This window comes from Mus caroli, unplaced genomic scaffold, assembly GCF_978045245.1.
Source record: "Mus caroli unplaced genomic scaffold, Mus_caroli_1 scaffold_1, whole genome shotgun sequence".
Classification (NCBI taxonomy): domain Eukaryota; kingdom Metazoa; phylum Chordata; class Mammalia; order Rodentia; family Muridae; genus Mus; species Mus caroli.
The window spans coordinates 131,721,882-131,736,915 of NW_028227256.1; the positions used below are offsets into that span (position 1 = coordinate 131,721,882).

General features: G+C 51.3%; 1 protein-coding gene across 1 annotated transcript; it reads left to right on the forward strand.

Annotated features, from left to right (window-relative positions):
* Positions 1 to 2,038: 2,038 nt before the first annotated feature.
* Positions 2,039 to 11,296, forward strand: Arl8a (ARF like GTPase 8A). Its single transcript, XM_021162340.3, has 7 exons — positions 2,039 to 2,392; positions 7,542 to 7,622; positions 7,879 to 7,952; positions 9,271 to 9,364; positions 9,508 to 9,575; positions 9,813 to 9,883; positions 10,261 to 11,296. The coding sequence occupies exons 1-7, from the start codon at positions 2,270 to 2,272 to the stop codon at positions 10,308 to 10,310; spliced, it is 561 nt and encodes a 186-aa protein (XP_021017999.1). The 5' UTR covers positions 2,039 to 2,269; the 3' UTR covers positions 10,311 to 11,296.
* The last annotated feature ends 3,738 nt before the right edge of the window (positions 11,297 to 15,034 follow it).

Here is a 15,034-nt window from a genome sequence, read left to right on the forward strand (position 1 = left end):
CAGGAGTTCCAGACCAGCCTTGGCGATGTGAGACCCTATCTCAAAAGCAAGCAAACAAAAAGAAACTAAACAGCCGGGCATGGTGGTGCACGCCTTTAATCCCAGCACTCTGGAGGCAGAGGCAGGCGGATTTCTGAGTTCGAGGCCAGCCTGATCTACAAAGTGAGTTCCAGGACAGCCAGGGCTATACAGAGAAACCCTGCCTCAAAAAAAAAAAAAAAAAAAAAAAGAAAGAAAGAAAGAAAGAAAGAAAGAAAGAAAGAAAGAAAGAAAGAAACTAAACAAACAAGCAAAAATAATGTGAGGCTACAACTGAGGTTAACATCTTTAATGTTCGACTTGAGCTGAGTAGGCGCTCTGCTTCTCTTTAGTCTTGGAGTGGTGGCTTGCACTTCCACTTTTTTTTAAGTCCCCCAAAAGGTCTGCACTGCTGCCCAGGATAGGCTTCTAAAGTACAGGATGCTACCATGAGCTCAGAGACTGTATAGAAGGGAGCAAGGGAGCAATTGTACAGTCCTATGGGCTCCCTCCCTATACAGTCACCCCAACCCTGTTCTAGAGGGCACAGGCTCTGGAAAAGCATAATAAATAAATAAATAACCTCTTGGATGCCCACCCAATTCTTCTTTCCATCATTTTAAGCCTCTGGGGCTCTCTCTAGCAACAGAGTAAGGCTCTCGGGAGCAGAAACAGGTTACTAGATCTTTACCCCTAAGATACACTCTTTTCCAGTACTTCTAAGGACATGGTAACAAAACTGTAATCAATGGAAGGGAGACACAGAGGCACTACCTTGTTCAGGGTGCTACTGTAACAAAGCACCCCACACTGAGTAACTTATAAACAACAGAAAGTTGTTGCTCGTGGCTTGAAAGACAGGAAAGCTATCTGTCATGGTACGGTAGATTCAGGGTCTGGTTAGGAGTCACTTTTTGGCTAATAGATTACATACAGCCTTCTCTTTGTAGTCTCAAGATGGGAGGAGAATAGGCTCTGGGCACCTCTGTTGTTCTCTCCTTATATAAGGGCACTAATCTTAGCTAGGAGGCCTTCACCCTCATAACCTAGTCGCCTTATATGGTCATCACTTTGAGGAGTGGGATTTCAATATATGAATCTGGGGGAAAGACACAGAAACGTAAAGCAATGAAAATCTATTACTTAAACTTAAACTTTAATTTAAACATGTCAGACTATAGCATGTACCTATGGAGGAAGAGAAGAACTTATTAAACAGATGTTAGTAGGTCAGAATAGGTTGATCCAGATGTTGAGGGCTGTCTGATTCTTTAATAGGTTTAATCCATACAGTTGATGTTAACAGTTCATCACAGCCTCCAGGTGAAAACCGACCCCCAAAGAGAGCCCAGCTACCCAGGAATCCTGGGACCAGGAAGGCACAGCCGGTTGACTGAGCTGTTATCTCCTGCAAGGGAGGATGGGGACTTCTTGGCAGACTCTCCACCACCCACTATCAAAAACTTTGTATCAAAATAGCATACATTTTTTTCCTTTGCTACCGCCGTTCCTCACAGGGAATCCCTTGCCCTGATTTTGCCCGTCTCTTTATAGTGAAGACAAGCATCAAGTTCAAATGTCGATCTCACTTTGGGCTTCCCAGACAAGTAGCCTGGCAAACTGTGGTTAACAAAACAAGATGGAGTATTAAGGGCTCTAAATCCGGCTGTTACTCTCTATGGCATTTCGGGGGATGGAATTCGGTACCCAGAGATGCTCAGAGGCAAGGGTTCAGGGAACAAAACCGTTTCTTGGAGATCTTCATGCCACGGTTCTTCGGCCTGGAAATACCCCAGCTTAATCGGGACACCACCCGCCCAGGACCGACCACCGTTCAAGCCAGAAAGCGGTGCAGTCGGGGCGGGGCAAACGAGGGCAGCAGGAAAAATAAAATTACAGCTTTCTCCGCAAGCGCGCCATCACGCTCCTCCCGGCCGCCGCGGGTCCCCGCCGCCCCGCCCGCGGGCGCTGGCCTAGGCCGCGCGCGAGACTGGAGCGCGCTCGGGTGCGAGCAGGACGCGGCCCGGCCCGCGGGAGGGCGGCGGCGGCGGCGGGGGAGGTGGAGGCGCCGTGGCCACACCCATCGGCGAGCGGATCCTCGGGCAGCGCGTCGTCGGCCGCCGCGCTCCAGCCTCCGCCCGCACCGAGCCGCGGGACCCGGCCGCACCGGGGAGGGGCCGCTCCGGGCCGCAGCGCGAGGGCACCGAAGGCGGCGGGGACCCGGCACCGGGCGCGGCCGGTGGCAGCGACCATGATCGCTTTGTTCAACAAGCTGCTGGACTGGTTCAAGGCCCTGTTCTGGAAGGAGGAAATGGAGCTCACGCTGGTGGGGCTGCAGTACTCGGGCAAGACCACCTTCGTCAACGTGATCGCGGTATGCGGGCAGATGTGTCGCCGGCGCCGCGCCCTAGGCAGCTGGGGTCGGCGCCTGGCGTGGCCCGGCACCGCCGGGTTCCGGGCAGGGAGGAGCCGGCTCCGGGCGCTTAGGGCCTAGCACGGTTCTTGGGGGACTGACTGGCGTGCCACCCGTTCTCCGACCTGGGCTAGGATGGCAGGGCTGGGGGCGGGGTAGCGAGGACCAGGAGAACCGAGCTTGCGTTCCTCCGGAGCTGGCGGCACTGAGATGTCTCCACGCACCGGGAACCCGCCGCAGGCTGACAGGCCCCCGAGGCGGGCGCAAAGGGGCATGACGGGGCGAAAGTGCCCGGACCTTCCCGCTCCGCGCGTGGAGGGTCACGGGACGCGCGGCCGGAGCGTGTTGCCAGGGTGCCCTAGCAGCCCCACCCCGAGGGCTCTGCCTACCCTTGCTGGACGCGGAAGCCGCGGCCCTTTGGGGCGGGGGGAAGGTATCCCTAGAGGCAGAGGAGTCAGCTGAGGTCCTGGCTCTAGCCCAGACTCCTCCCCGGAACCTGTCCCGGGCCTGCCTTAGCGTTGGGGTCCAGAAAGCATGGCACTATAAAGGGAGTTGGGAGAGTCCACTTGGCTCAGAAGTTGCAAGAGTGGGTACCGAGGACCCGAGAGGATGAGCTGGAGGGGTGCCATCCATCTGGGGACAGGGGAGAGAGCAGCTTTGGAGACTCGGCACTGGGGGAGGTGGGGGAGAGAGGGAAGTGATTGCAGTTGTATGTCTGTGCCAGAGGAGTGGTGAAGAAGGAGTTAAAATTTCTCTTTAAAAAAGAGGAAGATGAGCTCCCTGGGCGTGAGCTGAGCTGCAGTAATGGCTGCAGCCTGTATTTCCAAGCTAGGCAAGACTGTGCTTATGGGACCAAGTAAGGCTTGGGACGGGGACATAGTTCCCCCACCCCCACCCCCACCCCCCGAACCTAGGCCCGTTCCCAAAGATGGGTTTTCCAAGGACTGTGAATTCGCCAGATATAGGTTAAAAATGCTGATGTGCAGGTCCGCAAAGATGTGAGGCCACCAGCTTCGGTACCACCACTTGCCTGTATTGTATTGTTGCCCGACCCTGAAGCTCCACAGGGCTCAATATCCCTGCAGGAGGGGCCCTTCAGAGGGACTTAATGGTTATATGATCAAGCATGGGCGCTCTCTCTTCCCTAAATATGCTCCGCCATTGACCTCTGGACCTTCCTCTACCCAGTGACCCTTCTTATTCCACGGGGCCTCTGCTGAGGTTTGGGACATGTTTTTCTGAACTAACACACATATGCTTCCTGACTGCCATGCTGTGTCCCTAGGACCAAACACCTTGGTTAGGCTTGGTGTTGACTTGCCTCTTGGGCTGTCAGAGCAGGAAGCCAGCACCCAGATTCCCACCTGTCTCTTCAGACCTAGGTGACTTGGTTTGGGGCATTTGGGTCTGGGAGATGTTTTAGTATTTCTCCAAAGGAGAAACTAGCTGTTTGGACTCTGCCAAGACATCACCTCCAGTCCCTAGGGATGCCTTTCTCAGCGGCATGTTAGTATAGGGATGCAGAGACACCTAGGTGGGTTCAACTTCCTGGCCTGGGCCTACCCTTCAAGACCAGCATCTTCTCAGAGAATGGAAGGCTCTGACAGGTCAGGGACAGAAGCCAAGTTCTCAAATTCTCCTGCCAGAGTCAAGAGGTTCCTTGAAACTAAGCATGATGGAGCATGCCCGTAAACCCAGCAGTCTAGATGCTGAGGCAGGATCCCTAGTCTGAGAGCAGCCTGGGATAGAGAGAGACTTTGTTTCAGAAATTAAAAAAACAAACAAAAACAAAAACAGACAAAAAAAGACAAACCAGTTTTGTTTGGTATTCAACATTCCTTCCCCCACCCCCCTTCTCCTTTTTGATACTAAATTTACCACTAAATCGACAAGCTGAATTTCCTTTCTCTCAAGAGACCCTAATAGGTAAAACCACCACCTAGGGTGCTGCAGGGAATTCTAGCAGCTGGGTAACTCCAGCCTTCTCAGACCCACCAGAGCCCTGACAGACATTCTGCCGCTCCCCCTACAGTTACAAAAGGATTAGGAACCCCTGGGCTCTGTGCCCATGCCCACCACTGCCTTTGCTCTTGACTTGGCTTCTGTTTGTCTCAGCAAACCCTTGTGCCCCCTCATCCACCCCCCCCCACACACACACACCAATGAGATGTGGCAGGGAATAGGAATTGAGTTTAGTGAGCTCAGCCGCTTAGCAGGTTAACTAAAAAGAGTGTAAGGAGCCATTGCAGTATGTCTGAGAGACAGAAACTCGGCTGAGTGCTGAAAGCTGTTTTATTAGAAAAGTGGGAGATCAGTTTTTGCCCAAGAGAAGCAAAAAGGCCGTTCTTTTCTTTTCTCTTTGAGACAGGGTCTGGTCAATCCTCTAGTCTCCCTAGTGCTAGACTGTAGGCATGAATGGTCATGCCCATTGACGGGGGTCATTTCGAATATCTTAAAACATGAAAAGCTGTCACTATAGATGAATTGGTCTTGGGGTACCCAGAAGGACTAAAGAACAAAGGGGGGCACAGGTTATAGGAAGATGCGTTTTTGAGTCATAAAGAACTTTCTGATAATTTGAACTAGCATGAGAGGGAGTGGAAGCCTAGCACAGTGGTGCACACTGTTAGTCCTAGCCATTCAGGGTCTGAGGCAGGAGGATTAGGAGTTGAAGGCCAGTCTTGATCACTTCATATAATAGTAATGAATAATAATAATAATAAATGGAGGAGCTAGGGATGTATCTTTGTTGACAGAGGGGCTTGCCTAACAGGTCCAAAGCCTCGAGTTCAACCCCTAACACCACATAAAACCAGACACAGAGGCACACGCCTATAATCTTTGCACCAGAGAGAGAGAGAGAGAGAGAGAGAGAGAGAGAGAGAGAGAGAGAGAGAGAGAGAGAGAAGGTAAAGGAGAAAAGAGAATGATGGTAGATGAATAGATTCAAGTCTGAGACAAAAGGTTGGGTTACATGACGTAAAGTTGCTTCCATCCTTACAGGAAGAATTTGAGTCATTAGCAGGGAAATTAAATCATAGCCTGATTGCAACTTAGCTCCAATTCCCAACTGAGCAGAATCTGGGTGTTGGAAGGCCTGGTTGTCTGAGAGTCTCCTAGCATCTCTTTGCCAGGGTCACGGTCTTCCAGGCTATGCTCTCATCTATTTGGGAGCATATGGGTCTTTCAGTTCCCAAAGCGCAGTGACGGTTCCACACAGCATCAGAGCCACTCCCAAGCACTTAGTGAGCCATAGTCACAATTCCAGGAGCCCTACAGTCCCCGCTGGTCTAGGGTCCTGGAGGAGGTCACTTGAGCACAGGAGACATGTCCCATCCAAGTACTAAACAGGCCCAGCCTTGCTTAGCTTCTGAGATCAGACAAGATCAGGCACTTCCGGGGTACTGTGGCTTAGTTATCCCTAAGGTAGTCTGGCAACATAGCCTGGATTCAATACCAGGACTCAGCAAAGATTGTAGGCGGGAACCAACTCCCAAGAGTTATCCTCTGACCTCCACAAGCATGTTGTGGCTTGTGCACATGCACGTGTACACACACACACAGAGTAAATAAATAAGTATAAAATTAAAGTATATCGTTAGATGTGTGCTGGCATTTTATTTATTTATTTTATTTTATTTTTTGGTTTTTGAGATCAAATTTCATATAACCCAGACTGACCTCAAACTTACTATTTAGCTGAGGCTGACCTTGAACTCTTAATTCTTCCCCCTCCACCTGAATTTGGGGGTTTTAGGAATCTACCAGTACACCCTGTAGAACATTGCAATGCCATCTTCATGAGGGACTGTGAGGCAGGCCCTGGACCCACCCCTGTGGATGACTGTACATCCAGGGGGCTCAGAGGATTTCCAAAATCCAGCTGCAGTTCTCAGATGAGGATTCCCTGCTATTCCTTGTCACTGAGCATTGGGCCTTCAGAGGCAGGGGAGTGGCTTGCTCATCTGGTATACCTGGAGCACGTCACTGAGGCTTCCAGGCACCGACTGAGAACTGGTCATCTCCTGCTCTTTGTCTAGTGGTCAGAGCCCCTGGTCTCTGTATGGGACTCAAGCAAAGTAGTCTACTACCTGGTAGGAGACAAAAAGCTGTGGTACAGGCACACGATCATCACCCTCAGCTTCCAGGTACCATCAGCCCTCTCCTGTGTGGCCTCCATCTGTCTCTCCTGCTCCCACCTGTTACCTTGACGGGAAGGTGACCTGGGAGGAGTTAGGGCTGGCCTTATTTGAAGCCTGTGTCTACTTTAGATTAACCCAGAGATTTCAAACACAATGAATGCAGGGAGAGAAAAATACCAGACATTGAAAGGAATTATGGGAGCTGGAATTATTCTCAGCTCATTCAGCAAACATTAACGCTGTTACTATAGACCTGGTTCCTCTCCCCCAGAAAGCTCTCAGCCCAGAGAGGAGACACATATGTAGGTAAGTCATAGAGACTGTGGACTATTCGTGGTAGAGTATAACAGATGAATACTAATAGGTGTTGCATTTTGTGGGTGGTGAATTTAGTCCCAACCCACCTATTCAGACATAGTCTATTTATGTAGCCAAGGCTGTCCTAGATCTCCCTATGTAAACCAGGATGGCCTCACAGAGATCCACCTGCCTCTGCCTCCCAAATGCTGGGATTAAAGGCGTGTGCCACTACTGCCCAGCTCCTCATTTTTAAAACACAATTTACTACTACTTTGATAATCTCTGCTTTCCTGGCCATGTCTCTTGTGGTGAGCCTCTTGTCCTGAGAAGTAATGTATTCTCCTAACTCAACTGGAGACTAAGTAAAGGGGCTTCTTTTAACAAAAACTGTAGGTTAGACCTTGGGAATAGCTTTCTCCCTGTCTAGACTGAGAGACCCTGAGAGTACCCAAGGGCTAGTGACCTCTTCCCCATAGACTTCCAGATATGGATGGCATGTAAGTTGTTGACATCCATGCTCCCTGAAAGCAGAAGACATTCAAGAGAAAATCTGAGGTCACCGATAAGTCGCCCTGCAACCTCTTGCTCTGGACCCACCAGGGAGGGCCATCACATCTGGGTCCTGACAATGTTTGCATCTTTTCCAATCCTGGCTCTCTTCTCTCTAGTCAGGACAGTTCAATGAGGACATGATCCCCACTGTGGGTTTCAACATGCGAAAAATCACCAAAGGGAACGTGACCATCAAGGTGAGGGAGGGCGACAGAGGCACCTGGGAAGTGCCAGCCAGGGGAGGGGAGGGTGGCAACCTGCTGCTGGAGGACTGGGGAAAGGGAGCTGAAGATAGGCACTGTAGATGATAGGGGGGAGAGGGAAACCGGGAGGGGGGGAGGGGCTGTGACCTTAGGGTGGGGGGAGACTGCAGAAGGGAAGCTAAGAACCCAATGGCTTTCAGTTGTCTGCCTGCCCCTGAGGCCACCTTCTCCCCATCCTCTTCTCTCTCAGCTCTGGGACATTGGGGGGCAGCCCCGTTTCCGAAGCATGTGGGAACGCTACTGCAGAGGAGTGAGCGCCATCGTGTAAGTAGGGTCTCCCCACCCTCCTGCCTGCAAGCCATCAGGCCTGATGCAGAACCACACACATGGTCCCTGTTAATGCCTGCTGCCTGGACGTAGTCTGCTTTTATTATTTTGCATACTGTTTATTTGAAAAAAAAATATATATATATTACAATTACAGATCTGATCAGCCAGCCTACAGTGTCTCCCCCAACCCAAATCACCATGTCTTGAATTTTGGGTAGTTTAAGTGATTCCTTCCTTTGCCTGTTAATTTTATCCAGACAGGGGATGTAACTTGGTCTGAAAGCTCTAGCATATATAAGGCTCTGGGTTCAACTCCAGTCTCTCACACACTCTGGATTCAACTCCAACCCCCCTCCCCCCACCTCACACACACACACACACACAAATAAAAAATGTATGCCCAGTTTAGTTTTCTTAATAGAATAAACAGTGTTTGGTCTTTTTTGGTTTTTTGAGACAGGATCTAACTGTGTAGACCTGTCTGGCCTGCATCTCACTATATAGAAAGACCGTGCTGCCCTCTAACTCACAGACTTCCCCCTCTCACGTGCTAGGATTAAATGCATGCATACCATTCCCAGTTTCAACCTAATTTTTTTTTTTTTTTTTTTTTGTATATTTTGTTTTGTTTTGTTTTCAGACAGGGTTCTTCTGTGTGGTCTTGGCTGTCTTGGATCTCACTCTGTAGACCAGGCTGGCCTTGAACTCACAAGAGATCTACCTGTCTCTGCCTCCTGATCAGCTTAAACCTGAGTTTTATACAAGCATTGTAGCCAGGTGGTGGTAGGTGGCACATGCCTTTAATCCCAGCACGCAGGTGGCAGAGATAGGCTGATCTCTTGAGTTGGCGGCTAGCCTGATCTACATAGTTCCAGGACAGCCAGGGCTACACAGAGAAACCCTGTCTCAAAAAAAAAAAAAAAAAAAAAAAAAAAAAAAAAAAAAAAAAAAAGAAAAAAGGAAGGAAGGAAAGAAAGAAAAAGAAAATAGCTTCGTACCCTGTCCCTTGGTTGGGAGGCCTTTCCTTTTCTACTCTGGTCCTATCTAGGCTTTCCATGAAAATGTAAATGGGTCACTTTGGGCCATTAGACTCACAGCTAATCCTACAGGCTCCAGTTCCACAGAGGACTGAAGCCTGCAGTGCTTCACACCTATGTTTGGGAAAGTGTTCTCTGAGTCAGACCAGAGTGGTCCATTTCTCCAGAGGCGACCAGGCTGGAACTGGAGGCCTTCTTCCCTTCAGCAGCTCCTCTTCCTGTCTGTGTGCCTCAACCCACAGTATCCACATGCTGTCCCTCACTGCCTTCCCCAGGTATATGGTGGATGCTGCGGATCAGGAGAAGATAGAGGCCTCCAAGAATGAGCTCCACAACCTGCTAGACAAGCCACAGCTACAAGGCATCCCGGTCAGCTGGAGATGGAGCGGGTGGGAGAGGGAGCTGGTCAGAAATCACAGGGCGGGAGCGGGGGTGGGGGTGGGGGAAGCGCCGTGCAGCCGAGGTACCCAGGTACCCTTGCCCTAACTCTCCCCGGCTTGCTTCCTGTATAGGTCTTAGTCCTTGGTAACAAGCGAGACCTCGCCGGAGCGCTAGATGAGAAGGAGCTAATCGAGAAAATGTGAGCTGAGTGGCCTTTCTTTGTGTGCTTCAGCTCCCCCAAATTCCCCAGCTGCCGAAGGCTTCTGGGCTGGGCTTGTTGCTGTTCTTGGTGTTTACCACATGGTGGCAGCAGAACGCATCTTTTCCAGAAGCCTCGCCCTCCTCTTGTAGCCCTTTTACTGAGAAAAACACCCTGCCCTTCCCTGGTCCCTTAACTGCTCCAGCATCCGCCGACTCCTCTCTGGTCTTCCCGCAGGAACCTGTCTGCTATCCAGGACCGAGAGATCTGCTGCTATTCCATCTCCTGCAAAGAGAAGGACAACATAGGTGCGTGACTGTGGGAAGTTGCTGGCACTCTGCCAGGAGTGGCTGGGCTGAAGGGAAAGATACTTCTGATGCAGTATCTGGGAAGTCCCCACTTTGTCCTTGGGTGCAGCAGGCAGCTAGGAGGCCCCAGTTCTGGGTGTTACCCTAGCCCTGCCCCCTCTTCCACTTCTGAGATTGGTTAGAGCAGGTATAGTTGTGGCTTTGTGTCTTTTATATCTCTAGCTTGAAGCTGTTGGTGCGGGGGGGGGGGGGGGGGGGGGTCACAGCTCTAGGCTTGATCCAGGCTGCCATTGCAGGAACCTGGCTTAACTGTTCATACCTCCCAGCCCCTTCTCACACAGGGAGGCCTTACAACTTTCTCTCTTGTCTCCCCTCAGACATCACCCTACAGTGGCTTATTCAACACTCAAAGTCACGGAGAAGCTGAGACTGTGGCTCTTCTTCTGACCAAGGACCACAGTCACCTAACCTGAAGCCGAGCTCCCCGCCCACCCTGTTGTCTCTCCCTAAGCCCACTCCTCCTCACGCAGTGTGGGGAGGGCCCTCTGGGGCTCCTAGAGCCCTGTTCTGCTGAGGTTTCAACTCCTGTTTTTATTGTAAAATAATTGCCCTCTCCCCAAGTCTGGTCCCCTAACCTCTCTCCCTTGCTCTCTTTTTCCCTTCAGCTACCCCACTCCCCTCCCTGTCAACAGCCCTGGCCCCGCAAGTCCTCTCCTCACTCTCTGCCCCACCCTCCTCTTCCCCTTTCAACACTCTGTTATTGTCCTGTGTGTACAGTATATATATGTATATATATTTTAATTTTTTAATTTAAGCAAAGACTAAGATCAACCATTTGATGCTGCAGGGGCCAATTGGGACCTGGGAGGGGCAAACTGGAAAGGCAGAGAGAGATGCAGGGTCGATGTGGGGCAAGTTCATATGCAGAAGAGGGGAGACTGCCACATGGGGCAGTGGTTGTCCCCATGTCCTGTAAAGTATCTCTGTCTCCCAGTGGAGGACCTGAATTCGAAGGCCAGCAGGAGCCTCCTTTTCTGTCCCCAGCCTTGATAGGGCCACCAGGTACAACCAGGTCTAAGTGGGAGGACCAGGGTCCATGTCGTCCCAGCAACCCCCACTGTCACTGTCCCTGGCCCCAGGTCCTGCCCCTACCCAGGGTCCCCACCTCCACGGCCCATCTCATTTTCTGTTCTCATTTCACAGAGTTGTACAAGGAGAGAACTCGGCATGGGAGGGTTGGTTCTTTGGGTTTGTTTGTTTGTTTGTTTAATTTAATAATTTGTAAAGTGATGTTCCTCTTCCTTTTTACAGTTTTCAGCTCATATTTAACCTCTGTTTGGAAAACGATCCTTGTAACTGTACATTTTTTTTTTGCCTCCTAATAATGACAATAAATTACCAATTTTGTGTTGGGGGGTGTGTATGGTGCCGGTTGTTTCCCACAGATGTCACCGACCAGCGGACCCACAGGGGCATGAGCACCCCTACACATACACAGGGATGACCACAGGGTGCCACACCTACAGGGAACACGTACTCACGCTCTCTGGAAGCACAGTGGCCTGTCACGTGTGCTCACACTGGGACAGCAGCCCACACGTGTTTCTGGGCCCTGCTTGTTGCCTGCTTCTCACTCCTGTACGCTGACAGCTGCCAAGTGGCACTAAGCAGGTCTGTTAGAGGAGCTGCCCAGACCTGGGCCTTTCATGTGGCATTCAAGCTGAACTGCTCTCCTTCATAAACACTTAAGCTCATGGCCCCTCTCAGTCTACACCTGCTTGTTCCCATATCGCCAGAGTGGAGCCAGAACAGAACTCTAAATCCTCTCATCACTCCCAGTGCCCACCAAGAAGAAATCGAATGTCCTCAGGGGTATACTGGGCCTGCAGAGTCTTCCTTTGTCCTCCTTGCTGTCCATACTATTGGTCTCTTGGAAAGGACCCAACCATTTGTTAACTCGATGGATAGAATTCCTACCCTGCCTGTCTAGCTGGAGCTCACAGCCTCAGTTCTTGTGGGCCCTCCTTGATCCAATGTGAATCCAACCACAGCCAGTTTTATACTGACCCTCGATCTCTTGGATCCCCCTCCCCCACTTCCTGTTGTTTTGCCTCCCCTTTGCCTGGAAATAGAGACTGGAATGTTCCGTGTAGAATTCGCAATCTCTTCACCCTGCATCTGCAGTAAGAAACGGCCACATCCATCCTTGGTTTGTGAGAGGATTTGGGTGAGGCCACTACTAAACCGTGAATATATCCAGCCTGGAAGAGGATCTCCTATTGCTGGGGGGGATTTGAAGACAGGGTCTGGAGATTTAGCTCATTGGCAGAGCGCTGATGGAGCATACAATAGACCAGGCCCTGGCTTCCATTGACTGCATGGGGGGAAAAGATTTGAGGAAAAACTGGATGGTGTTTGCTGCTTCTCAGGAGCTTTCCAACCCCTTACAAGGATAAGATGCACCCCCTCAGGGCTAGAGAGATGGCTCAGCAGTTAAGAGCACTGATGCTTTTCCAGAGGTCCTGAGTTCAATTCCTAGCAACCACATGATGGCTCAGAACCATCTGTAACAGGATCCAATACCCTCTTTGGTGCGTCTGAAGACAGCAACAATGTACTCACATATATAAAATAAATCTTAAAAAAAAAAAAAAAAAAGATGTGACCCTTAGTTGGGAAGGAGGATGGGCCCAGGCTCTGTCTTTTGCCTTGCCTGCTTCAAGGAAGTTGCTGTGCTTCTATGCCTGTATCTGGAGAGGACCATTGTTCTCAGCCATCGGGATGTTGTAGCACTGAGCTGCCGCTTGGGTCCTGTGTTCTCCAGATGCGATTTGATGATGAGCCTGTTATCACTGCATGCAAAATCAGTACCCTGCACAGCGAGTTCATACAACAGGCATGCAGCGGGGCCTAAACAACCTGTTCTTGGATAGGGAATAAACTATGGATAGTATGCATATAAACCTACATGTATAAACAACATCATGGTTGGGTCCTCTGAGGGCAAAAGTAGATGAGTTAATATCTGGCCAAAGGGCTGAAGAGGGCTCAGAGCATGTACTGCTCTTCCAGAGGACACGGGTTTGATTCCTAGGACACGTGTCAGGTGACTTCTGACCTATGTGGGTACTGTGTCCATGTGCACATACTCCACACACATACACGTGATTGAAAATGGTAAAAAAAAATAAGTAGTTTAAAAACAAGTCTATTCCATATTGCTAGAGATTTGACTCCCAAAAGGCACCGAACTTTGCCAGATGCTTAGCACACCATCCTCCTCCCCTTTAACAATGGGCATGGGTCCCAGGGCTTGGAGCAGACTCGGCAAGGAGTCTACCCCTGGGCTCCAGCTCCAGCCTATGATGCATCTGGCCTCATTTAATGACCATAGGCCTCTGTGAAGGAGAGATCGATCGTTCCGGTTCCCAGAGTGAGAAGCTAAGACTGAGGTTGAAGCAGGTATACTCAGGGCCCAGGGTGATGGGTGGAGCCAAGACAGAACAAAGATAACCCATGGGGAATGTCAGGGGATGGCTAACCCCTGGCGTCGGGCTCCAAGGACTGGTCCCTGACTGTGGATGTCATCATCTTTTTCCTGAGCATCCCAGCTCAAAGCCACTGCCCACCCTTGAGCAACAACTCCTCCCCCTGAAGCCTGGGACCCCTGAACAACAAATCCCACATTGTTCCTTGGCTGGCTCAGGCTGGAGGGATAGTGGCTCTTTCCCAAGACTGGCTGGCCTGCTGACTAGCTTTGCAAGCCATTCACGTTGGCAGGCTTGGAAGGTGGCAATGGGGTAGAGTCTAAGAGCCACCATCTCCCCCCTCCCCCCTCCTGTCCCCCTTCAGCTCTGGGCCAGCCAGCAGGCAAGAGGGAGGTCCAGAGTGTGCCCTTTGTGGAAGAGGCTACCAAACAGGATGCAGAACCCACCCCCACCCCCTAGCCTTCCACCCTCAATCCTCTCCCTGCCCCTGACTTCACCTCAGTTCACCCGGCCAGTTAGGAGCTATTGGTGTGTGCCGGGCTGGGATAGAGGGAAGATAGAAGAAAGCATATGCTGGCTGGTTCTGTTCAGAGACATGGGCCCACCTTTGCCCCCTCTCCAACTACCCACACACTGAAAGTTCCTAAACACAAAGCCGGAGAGTTCGGTCACTGTAGCAACAGGTCTGCCGAGAAATGGGTGGGTGTCATTTTCCAGCACAAAGGGTGCGCATGGCAGCTCCATCACTTAGCAACAGACTCCCTCTCTTGGCCAGCATCGCTGGCCCTGGGGGGTGGGTGCCAGGGAGTGAGAACAAGGCTGTTCAGATTCCGAGTCAGGGCGGGGGGAGGGAGGCTTGGCCACTGGGCAGGCCACGGCCCAGGGTATGGGTGAATGAGCAAAGCAAAGAATGGAGTCAGGTGCCCATGACCCTGCACCCTTGAGGACCTGTGCTAGCCGAGGTTCTAGATTGGACTGATGTGCAAGAGTCTTTGTGGGACCCAGAGCTCCAGATAAAGGTGCTTCCGAGAAAGCTGGGCCATTCGGGAAGGAATGCTGGTGGCCAGGGCTGAGATTCGTCTCTGGCTGATAGCCCAGCAGAGAGAAGGGGTCTTTGGAAGTGCCTGGGGGGAAGAACCGGAGCAAATGACTTCAAGGGCAGGAACTAGTGGGAGAAGCTACTGGGTCGACCTACTGGGACCTACTATAGAACGCTGCTAGGAAGGGTGATATGGTGGGGGCGGTGGGGGAAGGCAGCTGGGCCATCTCAGAGGCAAACAGTCCATTCTAAGAAACTGAACAAGAGCCACTGTTTGAGTGAGGGGGGGCTGAGAAGCTGTGTGGCTCATGAAAGGAAGGCCTCTGGATTTCCTCAAATGGGGGCTTTGTGGAGAGGGTGGACGAAGGCAGGGGGCTCCAGAGACCAGCGGGCTGACTTCTCAGGGGCATCTGGGTTTAGCTGTGGATAAAGGTTTAGTGCCCGGTTCCCCGAAGCCTCCCCTGTCCTCCTCCTCTCTGTCCCTTAAAAGCTATAACATCCTTAGAACCCTTCCCCCAAGGCAGAATAACTGCAAGCCCAGGCTAAGGGGACTGCCCCACCCCAGAAAAGGCTCCACTACATGTCTAGACACCATCATCCGTTGGCAAGGAAGTTCTGTGGGCA

What these genes read in the sequence shown, in the direction of transcription:
- Arl8a (XM_021162340.3), top strand. Translation starts at nt 2,270, where the DNA reads ATGATCGCTTTGTTCAACAAGCTGCTGGACTGGTTCAAGGCCCTGTTC. An exon ending in AGAGGAGTGAGCGCCATCGT is followed by an intron (nt 7,953 to 9,270) that starts GTAAGTAGGGTC and finishes TGCCTTCCCCAG; the next exon opens with GTATATGGTGGATGCTGCGG. An exon ending in CACAGCTACAAGGCATCCCG is followed by an intron (nt 9,365 to 9,507) that starts GTCAGCTGGAGA and finishes CTTCCTGTATAG; the next exon opens with GTCTTAGTCCTTGGTAACAA.